An 11,746-nucleotide genomic window follows, 5' to 3' on the forward strand; every position below is an offset into this window, starting at 1 on the left:
GTATGAAAGCACATGTAAGTTAGAAGTTATGAGGTAGGGTTTTTTTTTTTTTTAAGATTTTATTTATTAACTTGACAGAGACAGTGAGAGAGGGAACACAAAAGAGGGAGTGGGAGAGGGAGAAACACGCTCCCTGCCAAGCAGGGAGCCCAATGCGGGGCTCCATGCAAGGCTTGATGCAGGGCTTGATCCCAGGACCCTGAGACCATGACCTGACCCGAGCCAAAGGCACACGCTTAACGACTGAGCCACCCAGGCACCCCGAGGTAGGTTTATATATGGCAACAAGAGCATATCACAAAAGCAATGTTAATTTTTTAAAAGTGAAAAAAAAAAAGAGGCAACATGTATAGCACAGTGTCATTTGTGTGAAGTAAATATGTGCATATAACTCCACATATTACCAGGCAGACAACAGAGACATACATTAAACATATCAAAATGGGAGGAAAGTGGGAGTGAGAGTAGAGTTTAGGAATAAAGGGGAAGAGTACAAAACAAGAAGGAGCCTTGCCTGAATCATTATGCTAATATGCCTGTGAAGAAAGGAACAGGATTTACCCATTTATGCAATCCGCAACTGAGGGGGTGGGGGAAGCTATCTTGAAAACATTCAGGGGAAAGCCAAGAACAGGTTCCCAGAGCCAGAGAAATAACCAGCTCCCCAACTTGGAAGCCACCCCATCTTAGAATTTATCATCATGTGAGATAATTCCATTCTTACTGTTTAAGGCAGCTTGGGATGGCTTTTCTTTATTTTTTGGGGGGGGTGGCTTTTCTGTTACTTGTAGCCCAAAGCATCCTAACAGAATATTGTATCATCTTTTAAGTAATGCCAAAGACAACTGATTTGTCCAATGTAGCTCAACAGGGGTGTGATGTAAGTGGATATCCCAGAAAAAAATGAAAATTCTGAATAACCTAAAATTTTTTAGCAAACCAAACTCTCTCCAGTGTATTAAAAACTCTAGAAGTATTAAAATGAGCTACAATCGATCCCACGAAGAACTGTTACTTAAAAAAACAAAAAATATTGGGGCATCTGGGTGGCTCTGTTGGTTAAGTCTCTGACTTTGGTTCAGGTCTTGATCTTGGGGCTCTGGGATTGAGGCCCCCTTATTAGGCTCCCTGCTCAGTGGGGGGTCTGCTTCTCCCTCTCCCTCTGTCCCTCCCTCTAGCTCATGCACTCTCTCAAAAAAAAAAAAAAAAAAAATCTTTAAAAAAAGAAAAAGAAAATTTGGGCACCTAACTGGCTCAGTCGGTAGAGTGTACGGCTCTTGCTCTTGGGGTCATGAGTTCAAGCCCCACATTAAGCATAGAGCTTACATAAAAAAATAAAAGAAACAAAAAGAAAATTCAAACTAGTTACCATTTGTCATCAAATGGGAAAAACAAGTTTTCATAGTCATACCCAGTTTTGGCAACATTTTTGGGAACCTCATTTACAGCTGGTGGGAGTGAAAACTAGGACATTTCTGGAAGGCATTTGGCAATGCATGGCAGAAGTCTTAAAATAGCGCTTACTGTTTGACTCAGCAGTTCCCTAGAATTTATCCTAAAGAATAGTCATAGATAGCAACAATGATTTTACTAAAAGCACTAGCATTACACGATTTTCGTCTTTTTTTTTTTTTAAGATTTTTATCCATTGATCTTAAGAGAGTGAGTGTGGGGGCAGGGGGAGGGGCAGAGGGAGAGAGATACTCTTAAAGAGATTCTGCCCCCAGCATGAAGGCCAAACGGGGCTCAGTCCCATAATCCCAAGATCACCACCTGAGCTGAAACCGAGAGTCACATGCTCAATACACTGAGCCACCCAGGCACCCCTAGAGGATGTTTTTAAAAGCCAAAAACTAGGGGCGCCTGGGTGGCTCAGTGGGTTAAAGCCTCTGCCTTCGGCTCAGGTCATGATCCCAGGGTCCTGGGATCGAGCCCCACATCGGGCTCTCTGCTCAGCAGGGAGCCTGCTTCCTCCTCTCTCTCTACCTGTCTCTCTGCCTGCTTGTGATCTCTCTCTGTCAAATAAATAAAATCTTAAAAAAAAAAAAAAAAGCCAAAAATTAGGAACAAACTAAAAATTCCAAAGTAGGGGAATCAATTACGTTATGAAAAATCCGCATGATAGGATACACATAGCAATTATAATTATCAATATTTACATACAATATTTACATACCATCTCTGCTAATTAGTATCACCCATAAAAAGCTAATTAATCTCTGCCTCAATTCTTTTTTTTTTTTTTTTAAAGATTTTACTTGACAGAGAGAGATCACAAGTAGAGAGAGAGAGGAAGGAGCAGGCTCCCTGCCTAGCAGAGAGCCCGATGCGGGACTCGATCCCAGGACCCTGAGATCATGACTTGAGCTGAAGGCAGAGGCTTAACCCACTGAGCCACCCAGGCAGCCCTCAATTCCCTATTTTAATGGGGTTTTTGTTTTTACAGAAGAGCACTATAGCCTAATGTTCTGAAAAGGTGATATAAACAAACAAACAACAACAACAATAACAAAAGAAGGGTATAAACTAGTATATAAAGAATATTTTACAAAATATATCTTGGGCACCTGGGTGGCTCAGTAGTTAAGTGTCTGCTTTCAGCTCAGGTCATGATCTCAGGGTCCTGGGTTTGAGCCCCGCATCAGGCTCCCTGCATGGCGGGAAGCCTGCTTTCTCCCTCTCCCACTCCCCCTGCTTGTGTTCCCTCTCTCGATATGTCTCTGTCAAATAAATAAAATCTTAAAAAATCAATCAATCTCATATATATTTATAAAATAAAGATTAAAAGTATATATAACAGAATAAAGATAGTATATCTTTTTGAATTATAGGATTACAGGTTTTATTTTTGTATTTAAAAATTTTTTGGAGCACCTGGGTGGCTCAGCTATTAAGCGTCTGCCTTTGGCTCAGGTCATGATCTCAGCGTCCTGGGATCGAATCCCATATCAGGCTCCTTGCTCGGCGGGGAGCCTGCTTCTCCCTCTCCCACTCTCCCTGCCTGTGTTTCCTCTCTTGCTGTGTCTCTGTCAAATAAATAAATAAAATCTTTAAAAAAAATTTTTTTTTCAATGAATGTGATACTTTGGTTAAAGGTAAAAACTATCACCTCTATCAGAATTAAAACTAAAAACTGTCTTTTTTTTTTTGCTCGTTCCAGCTGGTAGTGAATCCATCCCAAATTAGCAGGGTGATAAAGAATTGGAATCACAGATGTTTCTCTTCATAGCTTTTATTACCACACAGTACAAGTTTGCAGTCTTATACACAAATAGCAAAACAAGTAAAAGATTTTCCTTTCTAAAAGCTAATTTATTCCAGTTTCCCTTCCTTATACAGAAGGACTGGATAGAGTCTTGTTATCCTAAGTCTTTCATTTGGAAAGGCTGTCACAGAAGTGAACTTGCCACATGAGGAAAACTGTACAGAACCAGCGAAGTTCTCATTCTCTTTTCTGGGGGAGGCACCCAGCTGGTAGTGGTGAAATGGAGCCTTTATAACATCTTCTTTTTTGTAAGAGGTGAGGTCAGGCCCCGGTGGCAGAGAGACTGTCTTAGTCACATGAGCCTCTTGGGGTCTATTTTCTCTAGGTGAACCAGAGGTTTCAGCTGCTCGGCAAAGTTCCTCATGTCATCAGAGACCATGTCCTGACCAGCTGGGGCAACAACACTTAGTTCCACAAGATAGGAAAGTGACAAGGCCTCGGTGCTGTCTGTGTTTCCTGGCACCAGGATGCGGAAGATCTTGTACACCATAATCTTCATGATACCCTTACGGAACAAGTGACCCTTGGCGACAAACTCATGGTCCATGCGGAAGCCCATTTCCATCAAGAAGTCAGTGAGGTTCTCAGATGTTGCAATGTCTACACAATTGCGCACCAGGGCATGGCGGTTCTTGTCTCCCATTTCTGGCTGTCCCAGGTAACGCAGATGCCAGGGTGCTCCTCCCCTGTCCATAGAACGCCGGGCCCTGAGAACAAATGGACTAGCCTGCTGGCCCTTAAGGAGGAATACCATCTCATGGTCAAGGAAAGTCTCAGGTTCCATGTTATCACACAAACCACGAAGGCGGTGGATAAGGCTTTCCAAACTGTGATCTAGAACGCTTCCTGAAGAAGGAAAGAGTATGGTTGAGTCCCATCTTTCATTTTGGGTACTAGGATTAGCAAAAGATTGAAAAAACTTAAATGAAAAACCTCAATGGTTTAGTGCAATGTTTGTAAAGCATAGGTCCAATATATGAGATTTCAGAGAGGTTATGCTGTCATGGCAGCATATGAGAAAGTTAACCCTCTTTCAGTTCTTTGCATTATCTTAGTTGGTACAGGAAAGCCTTTAGGCCTTCCCTAAAACACTAATCGCCAGTGGGCTTTGGGCTCAGAGGCCTGAACAACCACAGTATCTATCTAGAATAATAATAATACTCCTGTCATTTACTTGAAAAGTTATCTTCTATTTCTAGCAACACAAGTTTTCTATCTATATTATAACATTTCCTTTTTATGTAACATATTTAAATACAAAGGAATGAAATGCTCCATAGAAATACACTGATCTTTGCTCTCATTTTGTTCATCTTCCTAGCGGCATCTGACATAGTTGTCAGATTATACCACCTTGAAATCTACTCTTCCCTTGGCCTCTGGGACACAACTCTTCCCTTAGTTCTTCACCTAACTCATTGACCATTCCTTTTAAGTTTACTTCGGTGGGTCTTTCTCATCTTCCCTAAACACTGGAGGATCCTAGGACTCAATCCTGGTCCTCTTTATCAACAATCTCTTCCTTCCAAAGTGACCTAATTTGGTGCTATGGCTTCAAATATCATTTATGCCCTGAGGACACCTGTATTTATCTCATGAGCTATAGACTCATATATCCAACTGTTTCCTTTATCTTCGTGTGTTCATATCCAATTGCTGGCTTTTCCTCCACAATATTACTTCTCCTGCAGTCTTCTCCATTACGGTAAATGCAAACTCTGTGCTTCCAGTGGCCCAGGCTCCAAACCACAGAATCATCCTGACTCCTTTCTTTCCCCCATCTCACATCCTATCTGTAATTTTTAAAAAAATATGTGCAGAATACAACCATGTTTCACTTCCTCATTCATTTCCATCTAGTCCAAGTTTCCCTCATTTCTTACCTGGTTTTTGCAATAGCCCGCTTCTACCCTCGCCTGCTTCTTCTCTTCTATACACAACAGCCAAGAGGTCTTTTTGAATAGAAGGCAGATAAGAACAGTCCTCTGCTTAGGACCCTCCAATGGCTTCCCGTGTCATTCAGAATAAATCCTAAAGTCTTTACGATCATCTACAAGGTCCTATACATTGTGGACTCTGCTTTGCTACCAGTCCAACATCATTTCCTTCAACTATTTCCCTAGATCACTCTCTCTAGCTACAGTGATCTTCCTATTATTTCCTGAAAATGCCAAGTACTTCATAAAGTATTTCTCTTCAGAGTCTCTTCCCATAGTCCCTACACTTAGAAAATTTTTCTCACCAGTAGCTGCATGCCTCGCCCCATGGCTTCCTTCAGGTCTTTGCTCAAGTGTCACTTTATCAGAGAGGTCTTTTTAAATCACCCTGAACAAGATAACACACGTCTCTCCAATCTCTTTCTACCTCCCTGCTTTAGTTTTCTTTAGCATTATCACCTCAATTCTTTAGTCATCTTTCAGTATATCAGTTGTATACTGATACTTTATTCATCTTTCTCCCTCCACTGATGATACACCAATGCTAGGAACATATTCAAATATTTATTGACTAAATCTGTTAAAGTAAATAAGACTATATATTGTTACTAAAGTAAATACTGATAGTGAGACTCAAAGGACTGAATTTTTGAGAATGGGGAGTGTTGTAGGAAAAGCAACAGATCAGATCCCAGTAATCACAGGACAGAAGATCATGGGAGCAGGGAACAAGTCCTACATGCAATACATTGTACCCTACATTCAGGACAGTATCAGAGATGTGTTTGTTCATTCCTCAAACATCTTTTCTTAAAGATTTTATTTATTTACTGGACAGAGAGAGGGAGAGAGCAAAACCAGAGGGAGTGGCAGGCAGAGGGAGAGGAGAAGCAGGCTGCCTTGTCAGCAGGAAACTCAGTGCGATCCCAGGATCATGACCTGAGCCAAAGGCAGATGCTTAATGGACTGAGCCACCCAGAAGACCCCATTCCTCAAACATTTGTCAGTGTTGGTTCATTCAACCTATACTTTTTGAGTGCTATTCTAGGCACTATGCTAGGAAGCTGGGGTCCATGCCCTAAGGGAGATTACCATTTAGTGGGGGAAATAAAAAATAAATAAGTAAGCAAACAGTAATACAAGGAAATAAAAGGAAGATGGGATAGAGAGCAACTGGTGGGGATGGAGAAGAGAAGACCTTTCTGAGGGGCTGGAGTCAAAGAAGGTCTCCCTAAGGGGATGCAACTGGGCTGAAAACTGAAGAATGAAAATGAGATGGTTCTGTGAAGAGCTGGAGAAAAGTACTGGGCCAGGGGGATCTTCAAGGGCCAAGGCACAGAGGCAGGAAAGGGCTTGGGCAATTAAAGAAAATGGAGAGGTATCAGTGTTTGTGCCTGAAGTGCTCTGAGAAGGAAGGTAGAACCAAGTGAGGATTTGCCTGGGCCACAGCAGTGCAGGCCTGACATACAGTTCGTGGTGAAGGTGGTACTCTACCCAAAGGTCACTGGGCAACTATGGGCTCCACACTTTATTGTCAACAAAACAGGGAAAGACATGACTGCATTCACATTTTCAGAGGCTCATTCCAGGAGCACTGGTATGGACTCTTCAACAAGAAACAGTCATGAGGCAAAAAAGTGTAGCTGAGGGGAGACTGGTCCAAATGAAGAGAGACTTTAAGAGACACAATTATTAAATGTAATGCATGGTACTTGATGGCATCCTGTTTAAAAAATACATTCTGGGCACAGCTGGGGACAAACTTTTGAATATGGATTAGATGTTAGGTGACATTAAAATATATTATTAATTTTCTTAAGATAATAATGATGGTATTAAGGTTATGAAGAAAAATATCCTTGTTTTTTAGATTGGCTTACTGAAGAGTTTAGGAATAAAATGTTACAAGTCAGAAATTTTCTTTTCTTTTAAGATTTTATTTATTTATTTGAGAGAGAGAGAGAATGAGAGGGGAGAGGTCAGAGGGAGAAGAAGACTCCCCACTGAGCAGGGAGCCCAATGTGGGGTTTGATCCTGGAACTCCAGAATCATGACCCGAACCGAAGGCAATCGCTCAACCAACTGAGCCACCCAGGTGCCCGCAGAAATTTTCTTTAAGAACAGCAAAAGAGGGGAATATGGCTGGCTCAGTCAGTGGAGCATGTGACTCTTTGATATCAGACTTGTAAGTCTGAGCCCAAGGCTGGATGTAGAGATTACTTAAACATACAGTCTTGGGACGCCTGGGTGGCTCAATTGGTTAAGCCACTGCCTTCAGCCCAGGTCATGATCCCAGGATCCTGGGATGGAGTCCCGCATCAGGCTCCTTGCTTGGCCAGGAGCCTGCTTCTCTCGTTGCCTCTGCCTGCCACTCTGCCTGTTTGTGTGTACTCACTCTCTCACTGAAAAATGAATGAATAAATAAAATCTTTAAAAAAAACCCAAAAAACAAAAAACATACAGTCTTAAGGGGTGCCTAAGTGGCTCAGGCAGTTAAGGGTCTGATTCTTGATTTCGGCTCAAGTTATGATCTCAGGGTTCTGAGATCAAGTCCTGTTTCGGGCTCTGTGCTGGGAGAGGAGCCTGCTTAAGATTCTCTCTCTCGGGACACCTGGGTGGCTCTGGGTTAAGCCTCTGCCTTAGGCTCAGGTCATAATCCCAGGGTTCTGGGATAGAGCCCCGCATCGGGCTCTCTGCTCAGCAGCGAGCCAGCTTCCCTTCCTCTCTCTCTCTGCCTGCCTCTCTGCCTACATGTGATCTCTGTCAAATAAATAAATAAAATCTTAAAAAAAAAAAAAAGATTCTCTCTCTCCCTCTCCCTCCACCAACTTCCTGCCCCTCCCTCTCTTAAAAGAAAAAAAAAACATAAAAAATAGTGAAAGAAAAAAGATGAAGCAAATATGGCAAAATGATACAAACTGAAACCTAGAGGATAGAAATGGACTGTTCACTGTATTAGTTTGAATTTTTAAATAATAAAACAATTATTTAAAAAGATGACTACCGGGGATGCCTGGTAGGTCCCCTACAGCAGGTACTCCAAAATATTAATGATGTCTCCAGTGACAGGCATCATGGTGATCAGAGGTGCCTCCACGCTGTCTGATTAAGTTGAAGACAACAGAACTGGTTTAGGAGTCTCCAGTCAAGTGAAGCACAAGAAACACCTGGAGAAGTGTTACATTGTTACCAGGCTCAGTAGGTGGAGCATGTAACTCCTCCCCACATTTTTTTTTTTTTTAAAGATTTATTTGAGAGAGAGCACACATGGGAGAGGGGCAGAAGGAGAGGGAGAGAATCAGACTCTCCACTGAGCGCAGAGCCTGACATGAGGCTCAATCCCAAGACCCTGAGATCAGGACCCGAGCCAAAATCAGCAGTGAGACACTCAACAAACTGAACCACCGAGGCACCCCTAGAATGCAACTCTTGATCTGCGCATCTTGAGTTCAAGCCCCACGTTGAGGGCACAAAGTTTACTTTAAAAAAATAATAATAATAAATAAAAAATAAAAAGATGACTACCTGTTGGTGTAGGAAGAGACAGAGATAAATAGAAGTAGAAACAATGTAATAAGTAAAAGGTTACTAAAATAGTTCAAGTCCCGGAGGATAAACAGGTGTAGGGCATTGCAGGTGGAGAAAATACTTATTTAAAATATATGTTGAGGGGCACCTGGGTGCTCAGTCAGTTAAGCGTCTGCCTTCGGCTCAGGTCATGATCACAGGGTCCTGGGATCAAGCCCTGCATCAGGCTTCCTGCTCAGTGGGGAGTCTGCCCCTCTCTCTCCCTCTGCTGCTTTGCCTGCTGTGCTTTCTCACTCTCTCTGTCAAATAAATAAATAAAATCTTAAAAAAATATGTATGTTGGAAGTAAAACGAATATGACAACTTAGAGATGGACTAGATGTGGGAATAAAGTGAAAAGCAGAGATTGACTCCTAAATGCTTGGTTCATGCAACTGGTGAATGACAGTGGCACTTACTGGGTTGGGAAAGACTGAAGAGTTAGCTTAAGAAGTGAAAATTAATAGGGCACCTGGGTGGCTCAGTGGGTTAAGCTGCTGCCTTCGGCTCAGGTCATGATCTCAGGGTCCTGGGATCGAGTCCCGCATCTGGCTCTCTGCTCAGCGGGGAGGCTGCTTCCTCCTCTCCCTCTCTCTGCCTACTTGTAATGTCTCTCTGTCAAATAAATAAATAAAATCTTTAAAAAAAAAAAAAAAAAAAAAAAGAAGTGAAAATTAATAACCTAATGTTATTCATATTAAGTTACCAAATGGATGATCTGAAAGTCTAAACTCTTGCACGAAACATTATCTGACCTCCTGAAAATCACTACTCTCTCTGGATCTTGAGTTCTCCTATCTGGACAAGTTATTTTACCTGCCTTTTTTTTTTTTTTTTTAAATTTAGACTCTTTTAATTTTATTTTAAAGATTTTACTTGAGAAACAGACAGAGAGAGTATGAGTGAGGGGTGGAGAGGGAGAGAGAGAAGCAGAGAACTGAGCAGGGAACCCAATGTGGGGTTTGATTTCAGGACCCTGAGATCACAGCCTGAGCTGAAGGCAGATGTTCAAGGACCGAGCCACCCAGGCACCTCTCAAAGCAGAATCCTGAAGAGATATTTGCACCCCCATGTTTGCTGCAGCAATATTCATGATAACCAAGAGGTGAAAGCAACCCAAATGACAGATGAATAAAGAAAACGTAGTATATCCACACAATGAAATGTCATTCAGCTTTAAAAAGGGGGATCCAGTCACATGCTACAGTAGGGATGAACCTTGAGGACATTATGCTAAGTAAAACCAGTCAGTCATAAAAAGATAAACACTGCATGAGTCCACTCATATGAAATATATAAAGTAGTCAAAATCAGAAACAAAATAGAAAGGTGGTTGCTAAGAGCTGAAGGGCTGGGTGGGGGGTGAGGAGAAGGAGCAATTAGTGTTCAAAGGGTATACAGTTTCAGTTCTGCAAGATGAAAAAGTTCTAAAAATCAGTTATACAACAATGTGAATGTAATTAACACTACGGAACTGTACACTTAATTTAATGTGTTTGTGTCTGTGACCATAATTAACGTTTAAATTCTTTTAAAGAAGTTGCTATCTATTGAGTGCCAGAAATCATGCAGGCTGCCTCTGTATAACAGCCTCTCATCCCCACAGATGATGAACAGAGAGAGGAAAACAAGTCATCCAAGTTGCCTGGTTCACTTACCCTGCAGCAGGTACTCCATCATATTAATAGTGCCTCCAGTAACAGGCATCATGGTGACCGGAGGTGCCTCCATGCTGTCTGATTAAGTTGAAGACAACAGAACTGGTTTCAGAGTCCCCAGTCAAGTAAAGCAGAAGAAACACCTGGAGCAGTGTTACACTGTTAATACATTAGAAGGGCAGAGAAACAACTGACCTGCTTGGGTCACTGGCCTTGATATCAGAAGTTTCATTCATCCATTCAAACTGTTTCAGTAACTGCTATAGGCCAGTTTCAGGAACTGATACATAAATATACAAAGGAGTCGGGGTCGTGGACTTACAGCACAATCTAGTCTCAATATCTGAAATCTCTAAAAGTTTTCTGTGCAATCTTGAGGAAGTCGTCAAACCTGGGACTCAATGTCCTCCTTATAAAAAGGGACCAATGATATTTAACCCCAGGACTTTGTGGCTCGGGCATGGAATAACATTCAGAACTAAGAGGTGACTTAGGAGACTTTGTCTACTCTTCCATCTATAGATGAAGACACTGGGACTCGGAGAGGGGCCCAAGGGCACACAGCAAGTCGGTGGCAGAGTTTGATTCAATCTAGAATCTAGGCGTTCCACCTCTCTGAAAATGCCTTTCAAAGAAAGCGAGGCGGCACCATGAAGTTTTTTTTAAAAGAATGGTTTAGGTCCCCTTAAGCCAGCATCAAACACGCGTACCAACTTACACTAGAAACACGCCTCCGAGCGCACTCTAGTCTCTTTTCGTAAAGTGGGTAATATATCCACCCCAGTACCTCGGAGATTTTAAACAATTAACCCCGAACCCTAAAGTTAAAGCCCTCTGAAAGTGCAACACCTCCTCCCCGTCTTCCCACTTCCGGCAAAAAACGGACGTCACGTAAATCGTGACACTGGGGCCCCACGACGTAAGGGTGCCGAGAAGGGATAAAAATCTCCCTCTTTGCAGCCTCGCAAACAGAAGCGCATGCGCGAGACGTAATGCCGCTGTGTGGAAGATGGCGGACTCCTTTGGAGGGTCTCCTGGGATTTACGAGGGGGCTTGACGTCGTAGGCCGTCCTCTAGGAAAATACAATCTCAAATTTGACGATCTGGAATGTTGTAGTCTAGGAAATCTCTTGAAATTGACAGGGGCAAAAGAAAGCCTGGGGAAGGGAGCAGTGGAAAACTGGGAAAAGAGAGGCTTACAAAACGGATTTTTTTGCTGGGATACCTGAGGGTGAAAAGACACCGTTTACTGCGAAGCGTAATGTTCTGAACAATTAGAGAGCTCAGCAATACACTTAATATTTGTTCACTTCACTTTA

At 42.3% G+C, this 11,746-nt stretch overlaps 1 protein-coding gene across 7 annotated transcripts; it reads right to left on the bottom strand.

The window, feature by feature from the left end:
* Positions 1-3,216: 3,216 nt before the first annotated feature.
* Positions 3,217-11,296, bottom strand: MED18 (mediator complex subunit 18). Of its 7 annotated transcripts, none has more exons than XM_032302762.1 (3): positions 11,146-11,296; positions 10,428-10,505; positions 3,217-4,111 (listed from the first exon to the last, which is right to left on the bottom strand). In XM_032302762.1, the coding sequence occupies exons 2-3, from the start codon at positions 10,498-10,500 to the stop codon at positions 3,558-3,560; spliced, it is 627 nt and encodes a 208-aa protein (XP_032158653.1). In that variant the 5' UTR covers positions 10,501-10,505; positions 11,146-11,296; the 3' UTR covers positions 3,217-3,557. The 7 variants fall into 7 exon arrangements, with proteins under 7 accessions (XP_032158653.1, XP_032158648.1, XP_032158651.1 ...); XM_032302757.1 differs by having other exon boundaries at positions 10,428-10,570; XM_032302760.1 differs by having other exon boundaries at positions 10,428-10,586.
* Between the last annotated feature and the right edge of the window lie 450 nt (positions 11,297-11,746).

This window comes from Mustela erminea, chromosome 10, assembly GCF_009829155.1.
Source record: "Mustela erminea isolate mMusErm1 chromosome 10, mMusErm1.Pri, whole genome shotgun sequence".
Taxonomy (NCBI): Eukaryota; Metazoa; Chordata; class Mammalia; order Carnivora; family Mustelidae; genus Mustela; species Mustela erminea.